Source organism: Chelonia mydas, chromosome 3 (genome assembly GCF_015237465.2).
Source record: "Chelonia mydas isolate rCheMyd1 chromosome 3, rCheMyd1.pri.v2, whole genome shotgun sequence".
Classification (NCBI taxonomy): Eukaryota; Metazoa; Chordata; order Testudines; family Cheloniidae; genus Chelonia; species Chelonia mydas.
In genome coordinates this window covers 10,539,145-10,560,708 of record NC_057851.1, presented here as the reverse complement: position 1 = coordinate 10,560,708, position 21,564 = coordinate 10,539,145, and the positions used below count along the sequence as shown (strand labels likewise).

General features: G+C 45.7%; 1 protein-coding gene across 1 annotated transcript; it reads right to left on the bottom strand.

Annotated features, from left to right (window-relative positions):
* Positions 1-2,662: 2,662 nt before the first annotated feature.
* Positions 2,663-6,555, bottom strand: LOC122465286 (gallinacin-7-like). Its single transcript, XM_043544237.1, has 2 exons — positions 6,501-6,555; positions 2,663-2,875 (listed from the first exon to the last, which is right to left on the bottom strand). Exons 1-2 carry the CDS (start codon positions 6,553-6,555, stop codon positions 2,736-2,738), a joined length of 195 nt encoding a protein of 64 aa, XP_043400172.1. The 3' UTR covers positions 2,663-2,735.
* Between the last annotated feature and the right edge of the window lie 15,009 nt (positions 6,556-21,564).

Below are 21,564 nucleotides of genomic sequence, written 5' to 3'. Positions count from 1 at the left end.
GAAGAGGGGGGCTAATGTCAGGGTGTCCCCTCCCCTCGCTCCTGTCCCCCACTCCTTTACCCCATCTTCATAGAGCATGGGGGTGGGGACACGACAGGGCTCAGGATGGAGGGAGCTTGGTGGCAGCAGCTGCTGTCTCAACTTGCTGATCTACTTAAAAAGGCAGTGTACTTAGGGTGGGGTCAATGTACTTAAAGGGGCAACGCGCATGTCTCTCTCTCTCTCTCACACATGGTGTGTGTCTCTGCTTCTCTCTGCCATGCTGTCTCCCCTCCCTCCATTCGTGCCACCTTGTAGAGTGTGAGGCTACATTAACAACAATGTTGAGGGCTCAGCCGACTGCTAGTTCCTCATTTAGCAGTAAGGCATCCCCTGAGAAATATCCCACCCTCTGACTCCACCACCTCAACCAAGCTTCACAATCATCATTGCTGTGTACAGTATTAAATTGTTTGTTTAAAACTTATATTGTGTATATTTATTTATTTATATAAAATATAGTCTTTTGTCTGGTGAAAAAAATTTCCCTGGAACCTAATCCCCCCCATTTACATTAATTCTTATGGGGAAATCGGATTCACTTAACATCATTTCGCTTAAAGTAGCATTTTTCGGGAACATAACTACAACATTAAGCAAGGAGTTACTGTATTTTGAATAATAAAGATAAACACATGGTAAGGCACAATAGGGAAATTATATCCAGATACAATCTCTCAATACATCTATGTACAAGAATCCATAACATAAATGCAAAACACGCCCCGCCCCCTGCATAAACAGTCATCTCATGCATAAGAAAAATTCTGCATATGGTTTCATAAGCCAAATGTAGTGGGGCACCTGCCCCACTCCATGAGAAAAAGGGCTGGAAGAGGCCAGAGAGGCTGCACAGACCAGCAGCCAATCAGCGAGTGCCTGTGGGGAGCCAATTACGGCCAAGAAAGAGGCAGCCAATCAGGACCAGGCTGAGCCCTGTATAAAGGCTGCAGCAGGGAGGCAAGGGCAGTTTTTTTCCTGACTAGCAAGGAGGGGAGGACTGTCTTCTGAGGAAAGGAGGTAGCACCTTGGCTGAAGCAGTGCTGCACAGGCTTGGGGGAGCAGAGCTCAGCTCAGGCCCAGTTATCTGCCAGGCTGTGGCCCCTGCTAAAAAGGGTTGAGAAGGTGCGTGGGGCCAAAGGGGAAGTGGCCCAGGGAAGATAAGTGGACAAGAGGGGAGAGAAGGAGGGCAGAGAGAGGCTGCTGCTAGTGGGCCCCTGGGTTGGGACCCAGAGTAGCGGGTGGGCCTAGGTCCCCCCCCACCCTTGCACTGTACCTGGCTGTGGAGGAGTGTGGCCAAGACAGACTGCAACTTACCCTTGAGTGAGGGGTTAGACTTTGGGGTTGTGGACGGTCACTGAGGCAGGTGCAAGCCGAAGGACTGCTGTTAATCCCCCCCCTCCTCCTGAAGGGGGTGAGAATGGAGTAGTGGGCAGTGTCCTGAAGTGGATGCTGCCGAGCAGGCAGTAATGCAGGTACCAAACCAGCAGAGCAGACAATGGGCAAGACACCACGCACAGAGGGTGCTCCACAGCTGACAAGAGCTAATTCCTGGAGCAACTAGCAGGTGGCATTGTGGTGTGAGTCAGTGTGCTCTTACACCCAGGCAAAAGAGATACGTGGGGTCCTCTAGTTTAACAATGGGAACAATAATTCAATTTATGGCAATGCCATTTGGTGGGAATAATGTCCCAGGCTGTCCAAGAATGCAGACTTCTGATTGTTGGAAAACTCTGGCATCGTGAACTTTTCCAGTGCAACCCCATGTTGGTGTTCATAAATTGGCATCTGTGGTCCATGAGGGCTTGCATAATACTGGGGTAGGACCCATTGTGGTTTATGTACTCGTGTGCACCCCCATTTCACAGGTGGAGCTAAGGCCCAGATCCCCAAAGGCATTTAGGGTGCTAACTTTCAATGATTGGGGCCCAAAGAGACCATAAGACCATATCTACACTATGAGGACTGTAGTGGCATAGCTACACCACCGTAGTTATGCTGGCATAACTCCATAATGTCGATGCATCCTGCAGCAACGGAAGATTTTCCTGTTGATGTAGGAGCACCATCTCCCCGAGTGATGGTAGCTAGGACAATGGAAGCATTTTTCCATCAGCCTAGCTCTGTCTACAGTGGGGGTTAGGTCAACATAGCTACAGCGAGCATGCGTGGGGGCTCGGGAATGAAAAATCCACCCCTCTGAACGTCATAGCTGTGCTGAGCTAACTTTTTAAGCTGTTTACTGGGCCTAAGTGACTTGTCCAAGGTCACACAGGAAGTCAGAGCAGGGACTTGAACCTGGATCTCAGAAGTCCCCCTGTGAATGCATTAACCACTGGACTCTCCTTCCTTTCTGGGTATTGGATCACGCCCATCTCCTTAGCCCTCCCTCCAATCTAGCTAGGCTGTAGCTGAGACCCTGCTCCCACTTAGCAATATGGGAAGGGCAGGGCGGCTGCAACTCCTGATATCTCTTTCCAAGCCCCCAGAGGGTTACGACTCCCAGGTTGTGAACTGCTGTCTTAGAAGAGCATGGCATGGTACATACTGGGTGCATCTATATATAACGATAATTTATTAAGGGAACAATGAAACACCAGGCTTTGGGACCCTGCTGCACCATGGAAGCACAGAATCATCAGCATTGCTTGGGACTGCTCCTCTGCTTTTCTTTGCTTCCCACTTCAGCAGGGTCTCTACACTTTCAGTTTTCGATCATCATCATCATTGAGACAGCAGTTTCCCATCCCGTGATGGCATCGGCCAACATATGTTTCGACGTGGTGGCACAGGGTATGTCGGCACACGCCATTCAGTCTCCTGCATCGTCCCGTGCCTGTGAAGGGAAACAAGTGTGTCAGAATTCTCATCTCATCGCTACTAATGCCCAGTCCCAGGAGGCAGAACGTGGTGGTGAGAATTAGGAAACTAGCTAATCCTTGGCTGGCCACAAGGATGCTCCAGTGGAGAAGGAGGGGGATTGGTTGGGAGGCCGGACAAGGTCAGGATTCTTAATATGCTAAATTTGATCTGTCAAGACGAGGTCTAGAGGAACTGATCACAGAACTAAACATTAATGGTAATTTTAGGTAAGTGATCATGACTAGGTCACATTTATGATGTGCAAACTGAACAAAGTCCATACCAGTGATATATACAGTTGGTGCTTTGAAAGTGCCCATTTCACAAAGCTGAACACAATTTTGAGCCAAATCAGCTGGGAGGAAGAATTTAATCAGAAATGGAATGATAATTGGGAATTGTTTCAGAACATTTTATTAGGTGCCCAAAAAGCCATAATCCCACAATCCAGGAAGGCCATATTGGTTAAAAAGACAACATAGTTTAGAGGGGAAATGAAAGCAGCTTTAAATCTATCTAATCTAAACAAATGGAATACAGGGGAAGTAGATAGTAATGTATATAAATTAGAAGTTAGAAACTGTAGAAAATGAAGAAGGGAAGCAAAGGGACACAAGGAGAAATCTCTGGCCAGCAGAGTTAAGGGAAATAAGGAGTTTCTAAAAAATATATTAGGAACAAACAGAATCCTAACAATGGTATTGTCCATTACTAGATGGAAATGGTAGAATTATCAGTAATCATACAGAAAAGATAGACATGTTCAATAAATATTTCTGTTCTGTATTTGGGGAAAACCTCATGATATAGTCATATCATAAGATTACACTCTTTCCATTCCATAGTATCTCAGGAGGATGTTAAACAGCAGCTACTAAAATAGCTTTTTAAATCATGTCCGTATAACTTGCATCCAAGAGTTTTAAAAGATCTGCCTGAGGACCTCGCTGGACCATTAATGTTGATTTTCAATAAGTCTTGCAACAGTGGGTAAGGTCAAGAAGACTGGAAGAAAGCTAATGTGCCAATATTTAAAAAGTGTAAACAGGACAACTCTGATAATTATGGGTCTGTCAGTCTGATCTTGATCCCAGGCAAGATAAATGGAACGGTTGATCTGGGACTCAATAAAAAATTAAAGGAGGGTAATATTGTTAATGCCATTCAATATGGGTTTATGGAATATGCATCCTGTCTAACTAATTTGATTTTTTTTTTGATGAAATTACAAGTTTGGTTGATAAAGTTAATAGCGTTGATATGATAGACCTCTGTAAGGCATTTGACTTGGTTCTGCATGACAAACAAAAAAGATTAACATGGCACACGTTAAATGGATTAAAAGCTGGGTAACTGATAGATTTCAAAAGGTAATTGTAAACATGGATTCATCATCAAACACGTGTGCTTCTAGTGGCATCATGCAGGGATCAGTTCTCGGCCCTATGCTAATTAATATTTTTTTATTAATGGCCAGGAAGAAAACATAAAATCATCATTAACGATGGCAGATGACCCCAAAATTGGGAGTGGTAAATAATAAAGAGGACAGGTCACTGATACAAAAAATCTGGATTGCTTGGTAAGCTGGGCTCAAGCCAACAATCTGCATTTTAACATGGCAAAACATAAATATGTGCATCTGGGAACAAAGAATGTAGGCCGTATTTACATGACGGGGACTTTATCCTGGGAAGCAGTGACTCTGAAAAAGATTTGGGGGTTGAGGTGGATAATCAGCTGAAAATGAGCTCCCACTGCAATGCTGTGACCAACAGGGTTAATAAAGTTTTTGGATGCATAAACAGAGAAATCTCGAGTAGGATTAGAGAGGTTATTTTACATCTGTCTTTGGCAATGGTGTGACCCCTGCTGGAATACTGTGTCCAGTTCTGGTGTCAACAGTTTAAGAAGGATGTTGATAAATCGAAGAGGGCTCAGAGAAGAGCAATGAGAATGATTAAAACTTTAGAAAACATATAATGATAGACCCAAAGAGTTCAATCTATTTAGCTTAACAAAGAGAAGGTTAAGGGGTGACTTGATCAGACTATAGCTGGGGTGGCCAAACTTACTGGCCCTCCGAGGCGCACAGGACAATCTTCAGAAGCTCAAGAGCCAGAGCGCACCTGTCAGGAGCTGGGACTCAAGGCTTCAGCCCCACTCCTGCTAAAGCCCCAAGCCCTGGCAGGTGCGCCCCGCAGCTCTGAAGCCCTGAGACCCTTCTCCTCACTGGGCAGAAGCCCCTATCCCATAACCCTGCTGAAAGGCAGAAGTCCTGAGCTCCCCCCATCCCAGTCTGGTTGGTGGAGAATTGGGGGGGAGTGAAAGGGGCTTGCAAGCTACACTTTCATGGTAAAAGAGCCACAATTTGGCCACCCCAGTCATTAAGTATTAAACATTTGTTCCCTGTGTAGGTAATCTTCTCTTCAGAGAAGGTATAACATGATCCAGTGGCTGGAAGTTGAAGCAAGACAAATAGAACTTTGCTAATATACACAGGCTAAGGAAGAGGCCCTGTATGTCTCCATATTTTCAGGATAAACATCACTTTAAGATAAGAAGTTCTTGAGTTTCAGCATCAGTATTTGGGGACGGGGGAACCCAATAACCAAAGTTAGCTGTGTGTGGTGTTTTTTTTTGTTTTTTGTTTTGTTTTTTTTCCCCAAGCCTCCTGAATGGAGGTTTCAAATGGGTATGATCAAGGGGTTTGAAATGTATCCCTGTGCTGGAGAATGCCAGTGTCTTCCCTTTCCCTTGCTGTTATTAAAGCTGTGAGTGATACATGCTGGACAGAGCGGGTGCTCTCCATCCTTACCTCTCATCCATTTCCCAAAGGTATAGGGGGTTTGCAACGTACCAGGGCCCTTCTTTCTGCCTCTAACTCCATAATGATAAAAAACAGTGGGTCTTACCAGAGGAGTGGTTATGATAATAAAGGGGGCAGAGCTAGGCCTAATATATAAGGCTGGGGTTAGCTCTGAAGTCAGAAGGAGGGACCAAGGTGACTAACCTCGTTGTCTGGTTAAAGCCATCTACCCATGCTGTACGGTTTGTTATTTTGCTTGCCTATATTTTCTAAGAAGTTAACTTCCTATAATTACTTCATTCAACATCCTCTTCCCATTATAGAGACGCTGTGACTATGAACCTTAGAAGGTTTGGGTAGGTTATTTAACCAAACTGGTTCTCCCATCTCTGCTGGCAAGTTGCCATCGGCCAGTGGTTTAACCATGATAAAAATAATTGAGGCCAAATCTTCAACTGGGTAAATTGGCATAGTTCTGATCACTTTGATGGAGCCATGCCCATATATGTTAGCTGAGGATCTGGACCATAATCCTGATTGTCTGTGACCTGGCACCTCATAGTCATTTACGCTGCTGCAAAGTGAGTGTAAAATGCCACCAAATCAGAATTCTCCATGCCCAATTGTAGTAGCCTTTGATGCCTATATGTAAATGATTGCACAAGGTGCAAGGCAGTGGAGAATCAAGTCCATTGTTTTGAGGATCAGGATTCAGTTCCTTGGTCAATCATTATTTTGTCCTTCTCTTTCTCCCTGCTCTTCATCAGACCTATGATATGTTCCATCTTACCTGAAGTGCCTTGGAAGAAGTAGAGAACAAGAAAAAGAAGGTAAAGGACCTTCATGTTGGCTGGGGTTCAGCTGGGATGGGCACCTCACTGGGGAGAAGAGAAGCAAAGGCAGAATGAGCGGGAGATTCTTTAGTATACTAATGTGGCTGAGAGCACGCACACCCTGTCCCAACTTGCCAAGGCACGGCATATAAAATGTTAAACTTACCCCCAGGCCAGCCTTCCTCTGTAAGACACCGAGGGTGCGTCTACACTGCAAAGAAAGCAACCCATAGTACCTAGTCTCGTAGCTTAAATCAGTTGACTGGGGCTTGAGAGGCTCTGGTGGCTGATCTAAAAACAGTAGTGTAGACATTCAGGCTTGGGCTGGAGTCTGGGCTCTGAGACCCTCCCCCCTGGCTGGGTTTCAAAGCCTGAGCTGCAATGGTTACGTTGCTGTCTTTAGTATGGTAGTGCAAGCCCCACTAGCCTGAGTCTGACTTCAGAGGCTTGCCGCTGAGAGCGTGTAGGGGTAGGCTAAGTGGGACTCTGGAAAGAGGTTAAATTCCTACCTCTGCCACAGATTCCCTGTGTGAACTTGGCCTGGTCACTTAATCTCTTTGCACCTCAGACACTCATTTGAGAAAGGGGGTAATTATACTTCCTTTTGCTTTGCCTGTTTTGTCTATTTTGATTGCAAATTCTTTGGGGGCAAGAATTGCCTCTTTCAGTGAGTTTGTACAGTGCCTAGCACAACAGGGCCTTGATCTCAGCTGGGGCCTCTCCCACAATGCTAACAATAATTCAGTTAGAAAGCCTTTTTCGATGTTTTATCATCTCAGACTGGCTAAGGCAGAGGTGGGCAAACTACAGCCCGTGGGCCACATCTGGCCTGCAGGCCCCTCCCCTGGTGTTCCCACCCCCGCAGGCTTAGCGTCCCAAGCCACTGGCGCAGCACGCTGGGCAGCCCAGGCACCGTGATGGGGGGTGGGGTTGGATAGAGGACAGGGGAGTTCAGGGATATGGTCAGGGGTCCGGGGGGGGGTGGATAGGGGTCGGGGGTTCAGAGGGGAGGGAACAGGGAGGCTGGATGGGGCAGGAGTCCCGGGGGGGGGCAGTCAGGAATGGGGGAAGGGTTGGATGGGGCGGCAGGGGGCAGTCAGGGGTGGGGGGATCCGGGGATGGTCAGGGAACAGGGAGTGGGGGGTGGGGTAGGAGTCCTGGGGGGGTGCCATCAGGGGGTGAGAAGCAGGGGAGGGGGCGGGAGTCAGAGAGGGGGCATGGGCCGGGCCAAGCCTGGCTATTTGGGGAGACACAGCCTCCCCAAACCGGCCCTCCATACAATTTTGGAAACCCGATGTGGCCCTCAGGCCAAAAAGTTTGCCCGCCCCTGGGCTAAGAGGTGCCAGCTAGTCCTCTCTAATATGACCTTGCCTCCCTCCAGCCCCACCTGCAGGCTAGATGACACTAATGCCTTCTCCTTAGGCCTCGTCTTGTTGCCCACCATGGCATCAGCAACTCCCTGCCTCTTAAGAGGAGTCCCAGCACAAGAGCTCTGACCTAGCTTGCTGCTTTACTTCTGGATGCAATGCAAGATGGTGGTGCCAGTCTTTAAAGCTCTGTTTGATCTGGACTCAGCTTTCTGGGGCCACCCACCTCACCTCTTACACCCTCAAGTGATGGTCGTCATCAGCTGTGACACTCTTGTTGTCCATATCTAGAGTTGAGCTCACTTAGCAACAGGGGCCTTGTCACGCAGCCTCCATATTGGTTGGCCAGATTTGGCAGCCTTCAAGCTGACCTCAGACCACAGTGTGTATGTCTGAGGGGTGCCACCCCTAAGCAGGATGTGACAGGTTGTGTCTCTGGCCTGTCGTGGCTACAGAGAAGTAGGAGATCTGGTTAGGAGAGGGACCCACATATCTGAGGCCAGCTTGGCCTCCAGCCATCAGGCCAGATGAATGCTGGTGCTCCCACCTCGCTCTGCTCCCTCACAGCCATGTGAGTTCCACACGTCCCTCTTGTGTCTTTCAATACATTTGTTTTATTTATTTAACAAAACAGGTTTAGGGTTTTTTTTAAAGGTTTCAGAGTAGCAGCCTTGTTAGTCTGTATTCGCAAAAACCAAAGGAGTACTTGTGGTACCTTAGAGATTAACCAATTTATTTGAGCATAAGCTTTCGTGAGCTACAGCTCAGTGAAGTGAGCTGTAGCTCACGAAAGCTTATGCTCAGATAAATTGGTTAGTCTAAGGTGCCACAAGTCCTCCTTTTGTTTTTTTTTTTAAAGGGGCTGGGGGCCATTCGGGGTTGAAGAGGGGGAAGAGGAAGGTATTGTTGGGGGTTTGAAGGGGGAAAGATCGTGGGGTGGGAATTCCTCACAGATTTTCCTGTACATCCCTCTCTGTCTAGCCCCATTGCTGTAGCATCAGATCCCCTTTCCCTTGTTCCTTTACCCCGAGTTCTGTCTAATAAGACCCAAGGCTTTGGGGGACCTCCTGGGGGACCAACCGCAAGGGCACTCACCGGAACGCAGGATGCACTGCCTTAGGCAGCGGCAGTGACAAGACACTATTACTTTCTTTGCCCTGCCCCTTTGAGCTTCTGCCAACAGCCTACTTCCCGGTGCAGCGTGGCCTGCTGGTTCCCGGCTGCCTCAAACTGCCATGGAACCTCCACCGCCGGGTCCCTGTGACATCGGGCTCCCGGCTGTGACGCCATGTTAGAACCTTCTGCCATGTCCCTGGGTCATCAGCAAAAGTCCTGGCTTTGCAGTGGTGATGATGATGATAAGGAACACTTGCAGGGGGGTTCCTGACTCGCTGGGTGGAAGCTCACCTCAGTGGAGATGCCTGTAAACCAGTGATGTCCTGTTTAAGCTTTCTGCACAAGGATGAATTCTACCACTCTGTTATTACTAGTAGTGATACTTCATCTTATCGCCAGTGCCCTATGTGCTCCATAGCAAGCTTGGCCTGAACTCTCTGGCTCTCCAGCATAGCAGACTGAAGCTGCAGCCTCCGATAAGCTCAAACACAGAGGGATTTATTGGATGAAATATGAAAACGGATAATCTAATTGCAATTTTGTTTTGCATTATTTAATTCAATGTTAAATTTTATTTCCTTTTTATACACTGCTGTACCTCGTTAGGGCCAGATCCTCAGCTAGTGTAAATAGAAGTCAATGGAGCTATGCTGATTTGCGCCATCTGAGGTGCCAGTTGATTTTTCATTTGTTCTCAGCGTGCTAAGTGTTTCCCAGATGCAGAAGAAGGGACTGTCGCTGTCCCTGCCCCAACAAACTCACTGGATTGTCCACCCAAAATAGAGTGGCCTAGATAAAGATCACCACTAGATGGCAACAGCAATAGGATATTTGTACAGTTGCTAAAGGAGTCCAGTCATTCAAGTGTCCTCTGGAAGCAACAGGCTGTCATGAATGTAGTCTCCAAAGCTTGCAAATCCATATGCCAGTTTACACCAGCGGACGATCTAGCTTTCTGTATGTGGTTCTGTCATTTTGCTTTCACTCTCCAGCACTGCAATCCATCATCAAGGTAAAACACTCATTACCCAGCATACATATTTAATAAGAAAAAAAAGAATCCCAACCCAGACCTTGTATGAGAAAAAAACAGGCTGTTTAAATAAAATCTAAACTCATCAGGGAAATTGTGAAAGCTATTAGAAATCAACTCTAAAGTTCAGCTGTGTTCTTTGATCTTTGTTATTTCTCCCAGCCTCTATATAGAAAGACAGCTAGTCATACCAACACACTTACACGCACCCCTCTTCCTGGTTGTGAAAGAGAATAAAAGCATTTTCTGCTCAGGGAGATCCCCAGATCATATTAAGATTTTGGAATCTCTGTAAAACTACCATATTGGGGTCCTGGTCCATGACGAGGGCTCTAAGGTGCTACCGCAACACAAATAATAAATCTTACTTTGAAAACTTTACTCTGTGAATAAATATCCTTAAGCAACATACAAGTGCACTGGCCTTAGATTATCACTGCTATACATATGGATAATAAACTCACTCACACTGCATCACCAACCACAAGCATTCGAAGAGCATGACTCAGGCTTCCTAAAGTCACAAGATTGGCCTAAAAATCATGAGATTTTGGGGTGTCTTTTTATTTACCTTCGGTTTTTTTCAGCCTTTACAGAGCACCCAGTTCATGATTTCACACTTGGCAAAGAGTAAACAAGAGTGAACAGCAGTGTAAAATGAGGAACTAAGTCCTGACGTGATGCTCAGGACACCATGTGTTCAGAATTGGGTGCCTCCAGTTAAGCACCTCAATCCATACTCAGCCACGTAAATGAAAGGCATCTGATTTTCAGAGGTGTAGTGTCCCCCTGGCTCCCCTTGGCATAGAAGGGAATTATGGGTACTCAGCACCACTTTTATTTAGGTGCCTGCTCACCAGTACAGGTGACTCACTGGAGGCATCCATGTTTGAAGGAGTTGGTCCGAATCACTTAACAGCTGCTTAAAGGAACCTGCTCAGCCCTTCAGTATGGAGAAGCCAGAGAAGACTCCTTTGTCAGCAGGATGAACTTGGAATGATTGTTTTGGTTGTATTTATTATGAGTAAAAACCCACATGGAATTTAGCTGTGGATGTGGGAATCCTGACATGAGAGACAGTGGATGGGGGAAATGTATAGTTAGAGGTGCACTGCAGAGGTACGATAGCTCACACACCTATCTAAATATCTTTTGTCTCCACTGATCATGGAGGTTGCATTTGCCATGCACATAATTATAATGGTCCCTTTAATGTTAAAGGGGAGCCACCAATTTGAAATCTAGTCAGTTTAAAATAACAAGTTTCAAATAGTTTCAAGGGTTATCCCTGCCCTGGGCCCACTCGAGCAACTTTTGTGGTTTTACAATGACATTTTCCTCTCTTCTGTTGCTTGGCAACCCAGAAGGAATCATGATGCTGACAATACACAAAGTGCCATCAAATATTCCAAGAAATAAACTGGAAAAAATATTTTCCTATTGTAATCTATTTCAGATATAGTCATCTTAGGTGCTATATATAGCAGAAGAAGGCAAAATAAAAAATTAGTGTCATTTTTTAAATGGATGGTGCCCCTTTAAAACTCTGCAGTAAAATTTCACAGCACGTAAAATAAACTCCTGGGGATACAATTTGCTAGGCATATGTCTATGCTCACCTGACTGGTTAAATGGTGTTGTGTTTGTTGACCAGTTCAACGACTGTGTTTTCCCTGCATGTATGAATATACACAAAGAACCTTATATACACTTTCCTTTTTTTAGAACACATCTTGTCAGATACTGTCATATATCGGAAAACTCAGGGCAAATGTTCATTTGCGATATGTCCTTTCTTTACAAAAGCCAATGGAACCTGCTACAATGGAAAAGCAAAGTGCTGTAGACCTTGCCTGTAAAGAATCTGTTGATCTGCAGGAAATCAGAATGGGGAACATCATAGCATGGCAGATATTTATTATTCTCTCCTAATTAAGGCATTTTAAAACAAAAAATAGTGTTTATTGAATAAGATTGTGAACCTTGCTTATGTAAGTGTGTGTGGGCATGGAGATGTTTGTGGGGCCAGCACGGAAAACAAGTAAAGCAAGCAGCACCATGGCCCCAGGCAAGCACCACAATTCCTAGGCCGGTTCTGGTTCCTTGTCTGATGATGAGAGTGGGAGGGACGGCACCTCTTGTCTTGCCCTCCCTTTCTGTCAGGCTGGAAGCCTGCAAATCCCAAGGCCAAGTGTGTGTACAGCATGTATGCGTATATCTGTGAGAGTGGGTGTAGGGAGGGGGGAATCCGTAGTTTGTTCACAGGTATGTTTTTGTAGGTGTTAAGCCAGTCAGAGCTGCACCCACTTTTGCTAGAGCTGAATCGTCTCGATTCCATCACCATGCCAGTCCTTATCTCTGTGAATATTAAGGTGAGGAACCCCTCTCCTCAGCCAGGGGTTGTAGGTGCTGGGAGTGTAGTAGGTAAAAGAGGTTTCCTTTTCGATGTCATGGGTGAAAGTGTGAGGTGTTCCCCTCTGGAGTCAATCAGTGTAGCGCAGTGGGGTGGGAGGAGGGGGATTACCCCTTCAAATCAGTCTTTGGCCACTAGGCTTTTTGGGGGGCTTTAGGATCGATACCAGAAAATCCCACCCTGTTCCAACCAGAGTCATCAAATTCAGACACTAGTGAGAGGCCTGCAATGTCCAAGTCTGGTGACCATTCACATCTCCTAACACCAGGGCTCAGAGCCAGCAACATTTAACCCCCGACAAGGCTTCAGGGTCCCTCCCAGGCCTGGTCTACACCTAGAAATTAGATGGACCTAGGTATACAAAACAGGGCTGTGACTAATTCCACATCCTGTGCAACATAGATTCATAGATATTAAGGTCAGAAGGGACCATTATGATCATCTAGTCTGACCTCCTGGACAATGCAGGCCACCGAATCTCACCTACCCACTCCTGCAATAAACCTCTCACCTATGTCTGAGCTATTGAAGTCCTCAAATCATGGTTTAAAGACTTAGACATAGTTAGGTCAACCTAATTCCCACTGCAGATACAGCTAGGTGGATAGAAGAATTCTTCTGTTGACCTAGCTACTGCCTCTTGGAGATACGGATTACCTACAGTGATGGAAATACCCCTTCCACCAAGGGAGGACGTGTATACACTACAGCCAGAGGTGAAAGTAAGCTGGTTTGGCCCGGTCCGGCATACCAGTAAGGCCGCTTAAGGGCGGGGGGGGGGGGTGCAAAAGGGGCAGCTTCCTGGGGCCCGGCAATTTAAAAGGGCCTGGGGCTCCTGGCAGCGGCCCAGGCTCTGGCTGCAGCATGTGACTGCGTCTGGTGGGGAGGGAGGGCACCGCCTCAGGCAGGTGTTTGGCAGCTGCTCCCCCAGAGCATCAGGGGACAGGGAGGATGGTAGCAGCAGAATGTCCTCTCCACTGGGTGCAGGGCTTGGCCCTTGACCTACACTTGGTTTCAGCACTGATGCACAAGCCTTGCCCTGGAGAAGGCCCGTTTGTTTCAGCAAGGGGTGGGGGAACTGGGTCAGACAAAATAAGAAATGCTCCCCTTACGCCCATCCCGGTCTTCTTTTAGATGCCACTGCCAGCTGGACCAACCCTCTGCTGACATTTGAGAATGTTTCTGTTAATCTCTATGTCTGCCCTTTTCCCCACACCTCCCCCAAACACTGGTCCATCCTGAGGAGATGGGGGAAGCCTGAACAGTCCCCATGTCCCTGCCCCTCCCCAAAAGACCCATGTCTCACCCTTATCTTCTCCCTTGAAAGGAGGCCCAGCCCCTTCTGCTGTCCCCATCCAGCATCTCCAGGAGATAATAGCTTGGTCTATTCACCCTCATGTTTTCTCAGAAAGTGGCAGCCTGAGCCCCTCCTCCCTCCCCGGCTATTTTGGATAGCTGGACAGCTCCCCCTTCCACAAATTTAAGCTACCGGTATATTCTGGGGAGCAGGAGGCTGGTCCTTAACTTCACCCCCATCAAGAAGTAGGAAAAGATGGAAATGGAACTTTTGAAGTGAGATATGAGATCAGGGATTTGCTAATACTCTGTTGCACACTGGACATTTCAGCACTGGATTATTTATTAAAAATGACCCACAAAGGAGAAAGTAACAGTGATATTGGGGTTGGGGCCATTGTACTTCCTCAAAAGGTATACATAAAGTCTGAACGGTGTAGGCTTTGTTTTTATGTTTTCTGTGTGTGGCCATGGTGTGATTTCAATATGTCTTTCCCCGGCTTGGTTTTTTAGCATTAGAAGTATCAGGAAAGTCAAGTTTGATCTTCCCTATTATTGCTGGAGATCAGAGAAATAGATGGGAGCTTCCTTAGCTTTTAATTACTAACAACAAGATGAGAGCAAGGTGATGAAATGTAACAAAGAGAGTTTTTCTCCCAATTCCTTATAAAACATTTGAATTAAATATATGTTCATAAAAAACACACAGTAAAGTGTTTTAACTTTTTTATTGGCACCTGTGATATATTCTACTGGTTCTTTCTTTCTTTCTTTCTTCCATAGCACTTTCTCTTTCTCTGGCCTAATTGGATACAAATGAGCTTTTATCTGAAGATATCAGAATCATAGAATCATAGAATCATAGAACATCAGGGTTGGAAGGGACCTCAGGAGGTCATCTAGTCCAACCCCCTGCTCAAAGCGGGACCAATCCCCAATCAAATCATCCCAGCCAGGGCTTTGTCAAGCCTGACCTTAAAAACTTCTAAGGAAGGAGATTCTACCACCTCCCTAGGTAACGCATTCCAGTGTTTCACCACCCTCCTAGTGAAAAAGTTTTTCCTAATATCCAACCTAAACCTCCCCCACTGCAACTTGAGACCATTACTCCTTGTCCTGTCCTCTTCTACCACTGAGAATAGTCTAGAACCATCCTCTCTGGAACCACCTCTCAGGTAGTTGAAAGCAGCTATCAAATCCCCCCTCATTCTTCTCTTCTGCAGACTAAACAATCCCAGTTCCCTCAGCCTCTCCTCATAAGTCATGTGTTCCAGACCCCTAATCATTTTTGTTGCCCTTCGCTGGACTCTCTCCAATTTATCCACGTCCTTCTTGTAGCGTGGGGCCCAAAACTGGACACAGTACTCCAGATGAGGCCTCACCAATGTCGAATAGAGGGGAACGATCACGTCCCTCGATCTGCTCGCTATGCCCCTACTTATACATCCCAAAATGCCATTGGCCTTCTTGGCAACAAGGGCACACTGCTGACTCATATCCAGCTTCTCGTCCACTGTAACCCCTAGGTCCTTTTCCGCAGAACTGCTGCCTAGCCATTCGGTCCCTAGTCTGTAGCTGTGCATTGGGTTCTTCCGTCCTAAGTGCAGGACCCTGCACTTATCCTTATTGAACCGCATCAGGTTTCTTTTGGCCCAATCCTCCAATTTGTCTAGGTCCCTCTGTATCCTATCCCTGCCCTCCAGCGTATCTACCACTCCTCCCAGTTTAGTATCATCCGCAAATTTGCTGAGAGTGCAATCCACACCATCCTCCAGATCATTTATGAAGATATTAAACAAAACCGGCCCCAGGACCGACCCCTGGGGCACTCCACTTGACACCGGCTGCCAACTAGACATGAAGCCATTGATCACTAACCATTGAGCCCGACAATCTAGCCAACTTTCTACCCACCTTATAGTGCATTCATCCAGCCCATACTTCTTTAACTTGCTGACAAGAATACTGTGGGAGACCGTGTCAAAAGCTTTGCTAAAGTCAAGAAACAATACATCCACTGCTTTCCCTTCATCCACAGAATCAGTAATCTCATCATAGAAGGCAATTAGATTAGTCAGGCATGACCTACCCTTGGTGAATCCATGCTGACTGTTCCTGATCACTTTCCTCTCGTGTAAGTGCTTCAGGATTGATTCCTTGAGGACCTGCTCCATGATTTTTCCGGGGACTGAGGTGAGGCTGACTGGCCTGTAGTTCCCAGGATCCTCCTTCTTCCCTTTTTTAAAGATTGGCACTACATTAGCCTTTTTCCAGTCATCTGGGACTTCCCCCGTTCGCCACGAGTTTTGAAAGATAATGGCCAATGGCTCTGCAATCACATCCGCCAATTCCTTTAGCACTCTCGGATGCAACTCGTCCGGCCCCATAGACTTGTGCACGTCCAGCTTTTCTAAATAGTCCCTAACCACCTCTTTCTCCACAGAGGGCTGGCCATCTACTCCCCATGTTGTGATGCCCAGCGCAGCAGTCTGGGAGCTGTCCTTGTTAGTGAAGACAGAGGCAAAAAAAGCATTGAGCACATTAGCTTTTTCCACATCCTCTGTCACTAGGTTGCCTCCCTCATTCAGTAAGGGGCCCACACTTTCCTTGGCTTTCTTCTTGTTGCCAACATACCTGAAGAAACCCAAGGGTAAAAGACCCAGGGACATCCCTAAGAAGACTAGGGTCAGCATTGTGTTTTTTGCTTGGGGTGGGGCAGGGGGAAATGACTCAGACTTGTTGGGGAATGAGGGCTGGGCTGAAATCAGTGGAAGTTAGGAGCCTACATACCTTTGAGGATCTGAGACTTGGAGACCACTACAGCTCCTAAGAAGCTCTCTATAGAACAAGGAGTCAGGAAGAATGATAACAGTCTACAGCTATTCAGATGGGGCATGCACCAAAATGATCCTGAAGAGGAGAGAAGAGGAATTACTTGCAATAGGGTCTAATTAGGAGGAATGGGTTGAAATTAAGAAAGGAAAAATTTAAACTGAATATCAGGTACAATGTACTGCCAGTGAGATCGCTCCAGCTGTGGAATCCACTCCTGGGGTAATGGAGTCTGTATAGCTCTAGGCTTAGATTAGATTGAACATGGATACACGTACAATAGAAAACAATCCCACACTGGCATTCTGGGTGTGGATGCTTTTGCCTTAGGTAGTTCCCTCTTCAGCCCTGCACACCAGCTAGCACAGGGAGGTGTTTCTGGTCTATTTGACCTTGGGGATTGCCTCCATCTGGGTACAGGGATCTTCAAGGTTCAGAGCCATAAGAACATAACCTAAGAACGGCCATACTGGGTCAGACCAATGGTCCATCTAGCCCAGTATCCTGTCTTCAAACTGTGGCCAGTGTCAAAAGTAATGAACAGAACAGGGCAATCATCAAGTGATCCATTCTCTATTGTCCAGTACCAGCAACTGACAGTAAGAGGCCTAGGGATATCCAGAGCATTGGGTAGCATCCCTGACCATCATGGCTAATAGCCATTGATGGATCTATCCTATATGAACTTATCCAATTCTTCTTATAATCCAGTTATAGTTTTGCCCTTCACAACATCCCCTGACAAGGAGTTCCACAGGTTGACTGTGCATTGTGTGAAGAAATACTTCCTTATATTTGTTTGAAATCTGCTGCCTAATAATTTCATTGGGTGACCCCTAGTTCTTGTGTTATGTGAAGGAGTAAATAACTCTTCCTTGTTCACTTTCTCCACACTAGTCATGATTTTATAGACCTCTATCACGTCCCTCCCTTAGTCATCTCTTTTCCAAGCTGAAAAGTCCTGGTCTTTTTAATCTCTTCTCATATGGAAGTTGTCACGGTTCCTTCCCCACTCTGAACTGTAGGGTACAGATGTGGGGACCTGCATGAAAACCTCCGAAGCTTACTTTTACCAGCTTAGGTTAAAACTTCCCCAAGGTACAAACTATTTTACCCTTTGCCCTTGGACTTCCACTGCCACCACCAAACTTTATCTGGGTTCCCGAGAAAACGTTGTTTGGAAATGTCTTTCCCCCCAAAATCCTCCCAACCCTTGCACCCCACTTCCTGGGGAAGGTTTGGTAAAAATCCTCACCAATTTGCATAGGTGACCACAGACCCAAACCCTTGGATCTTAGAACAATGAAAAAGCATTCAGTTTTCTTACAAGAAGACTTTTAATAGAAGTAAAAAAGAATCACCTCTGTAAAATCAGGATGGTAAATACCTTACAGGGTAATTAGATTCAAAACATAGAGAATCCCTCTAGGCAAAACCTTAAGTTACAAAAAAGACACACAGACAGGAATATTCATTCTATTCAGCACAGCTATTTTCTCAGCCATTTAAAGAAATCATAATCTAACACATACCTAGCTAGATTACTTACTAAATTCTAAGACTCCATTCCTTGTCTGTCCCCAGCAAAAGCATCACCCAGACAGACACAGACCCTTTGTTTTTCTCCCTCCTCCTAGCTTTTGAAAGTATCTTGTCTCCTCATTGGTCATTTTGGTCAGGTGCCAGCAAGGTTACCTTTAGCTTCTTAACCCTTTACAGGTGAAACGATTTTTCCTCTGGCCAGGAGGGATTTTAAAAGTGATTACCCTTCCCTTTATATTTATGACATAAGTTGTTCCATACCCCGAATCATTTTTCTTGCCCTTCTCTGTATCTTTTCCAATTCTCTAATATAGCTTTTTTTCAGATGGGGCAACCAGAACTGCAAAGTGTGCTTGTACCATGGATTTATATAGGTGGCATTAGGATATTTTTTGTCTTAGTATTTATCCCTTCCCAATGGTTCCTAACATTCTATTAGCTTCTTTGACTGCTGCTGCACATTGAGTGGATGTTTTCGAAGAACTATCCACAATGACTCCAAGATCTCTTTCTTGATTGGTAACAGCTAATTTAGACCCCATCATTTTATATGTATAGTTGGGATTCTGTTTTCCAGTATGCATTACTTTGCATTTATCAACATTGAATTTTATCTGCCATTTTGTTGCTCAGTCACCCAGTTTTGTGAGATCCCTTTGTAGCTCTCCACACACTGCTTTGGACTTAACTATTTTTAGTAATTTTGAATTGTTTGCAAATGTGGCTACCTCACTACTGTTTACTCCTTTTTCCAGATCATGTATGAATATGTTGAACAGCACTGGTCCCAGTACAGATCCCTGGGGGACACCGCTATTTACCTCTCTCCATTCTGAAAACTGACCATGTATTCCTAGCCTTTGTTTCCTGTCTTTTAACCAGTTACTTTTCCATGAGAGAACCTTCCCTCTTAGCCATGACTGCTTACTTTGCTTAAGAGGCTTTGGTAAGGAACCTTGTCAAAGGCTTTCTGAAAGTCCAAGTAAACTATATTTATTGGATCATTCTTGTCCATATGTTTGTTGACCCCCCTCAAAGAATTCTAATAGTTTGGTGAGGCACGATTTCCCTTTACAAAAGCTGTGTTGACTCTTCCTCAACAAATTGTGTTCATTTACATGTCTAATAATTATATAGTTTCAACCAATTTGCCTAGTACTGAAGTTTACTGGCCTGTAATTGCCAGAATTGCCTCTGGAGCCTTTTAAAAATATTGACATCACATTAGCTCTCCTCCAGTCACCTGGTACAGAAGCTGATTTAAGTGATAGGTTACATAACACACAGTTAGTAGTTCTGCAATTTTATATTTGAGTTTCTTCAGAACTCTTGGGTGAATACCACCTAGTCCTGGTGACTTATTACTGTTTAATTTATTAATTTGTTCCAAAACCTCTTCTATTGACACCTCAGTCTGGGACAATTCCTTAGATTTGTCATCTAAAAAAAATGGAATGTGGAAATCTCCCTCACATCCTCTGCAGTGAAGACCGATGCAAATAATCTTCCTTGAGTGCTCCTTTAGCACCTCAATCATCCAGTGGCCCCACTGATTGTTTGGCAGGCTCCCTGCTTCTGATGTTCTTAAACTTTTTTTGCTGATAGTTTTTGTATCTTTTACTAGTTGCTCTTTAAATTCTTTTTGGTCTAATTAGGTCTGCTTAAATATACTTGATTTGTCAGAGTTTACGCTCCTTTCTGTTTTCCTCACTAGGATTTGACTTCCAATTTTAAAGGATGCTTTTTTGTCTCTAACCATGTCTTTTACTCTGTTGTTCAGCCATGGTGGCATTTTTTTGGTCCTCTTACTATTCTTTTTAATTTGGGAGGTACATTTAATTTGAGCCTTTATTATGGTGTTTTAAAAACGTTTTCATGCAGCTTGCAGGCATTTCACTCTTGTGACTGTTCCTTTTAATTTCTGTTTAACTAGCTTCCTCATGTTTGTCTAGTTCCCCTTTCTGAAGTTAAATGCTGCTGTGGTGGGCTTCTTTGGTATTTCTCTCCCCCCCCACAAGGATGTTAAATGTAATTATATTATGGTCAGTATTACTGAATGGTTCAGCTATATTCACTCCTTGGATCAGATCCTGTGCTCCACTTAGGACTAAATCAAGAATTGCCTCTTCCCAGGACTAGCTGCTCCAAGAAGCAGTCATTGAGTTCCTAACCTTAACTGCACTTGCTGGCTGATTCACAGCTAACTTCTGACACAAGTAATTTCTGAGTGCCTGGTACACATCTGGTCCCTCTGGAAGTGCTCCTGGGATGCCCAGCATCCCTTCTACCATGCCCCCTTGTACAGCTCAAGTCACTGGGCTCTCAGACAATTTGGGCATGACCGAGGAGGTAACATAGGGGAAATTCTCTGGCCCATGATATCGAGGAGGTCAAACTAGATGATCTATTGGTTCCTTCTGACCTTAAAATCTATGAATCTATGAAATCTATGGACACCAGCTTTAAAAATCCTGTGCCATCTCCTCCTCACCCCACACCCTGCATTGAATTCCAAATGTGCTCACCAAGGCTTTTGAAAAAAATGGTCTAAGTGGCTAGGAAATGACGTCTTGGGCTCCAACAGGCTCTTGCCCTGCTGAATGCCCCACAGCAAGAGATCATATGGGTGCAGCTGGCTCTCCCACATGAGCCTGCCGCCGTACCAATATTAGCAGCCATCATTGTCTGACACACCCATGGCTGCAACCAAGCATTCACACCTAAAAGAACTGCTTGAGCAATAATCCCTCACTGACCTCGGGAGATAATTGACTGAGTCTTCAAGTGATGCATCCCAAGCTCAAGGTGAATCAGAATAACAACTTGGAGAGTGGATGTGGAACTGTAGCCCTCACACCCACTCCACCACCAGCACAACTAAATGTAATAAGACTAGAGCAGTGATTCCCAAACTTGGTCCGCCACTTGTGCAGGGAAAGCCTCTGCCGGGCCGGGCCGGTTTGTTTACCTGCCGCGTCCGTAGGTTCGGCCCATCGTGGCTCCCAGTAGCTGCGCTTCGCTGCTCCAGGCCAATGGGAGCTGCTGGAAGCGGCGCGGGCCGAGGGATGTACTGGCTATATGTAGTGAGCATAGAAATCAAAGTTGGTTACCTAAGAAATAAAATAAATTTGCAGTCTAAGTTCTATAGACTAAACAGGATTTGAATCAAGCAGTGTCTCACCCTGATAAATAGTACAAGGAGGTTAAGATCTTCAAAACACAGGCTGGAACTCTCCATCAGCCTGGGACCACCCTCCCCAGTTCAGTCTTTGGCCTCCAGATGTGTTTCCAGGTGTTGAATTGTAGGGGGAGAGAGGCCAAGTGATGATGTCACTTTCCCTCTTTTATAGTTTCTTCCAGCTTTCTGAAAAGATCCATTGCTATGGTGTGAGTCAAGCAGGTTCCATTGCCTACATGTTCCC

Excerpts from the sequence above, each read along its gene's own strand:
- LOC122465286 (XM_043544237.1), bottom strand. The coding sequence starts at position 6,555 with ATGAAGGTCCTTTACCTTCTTTTTCTTGTTCTCTACTTCTTCCAAGGC. Across the intron at positions 2,876-6,500 it reads CTTCTTCCAAGGCACTTCAG|GCACGGGACGATGCAGGAGA; the intron begins GTAAGATGGAAC and ends TTCCCTTCACAG.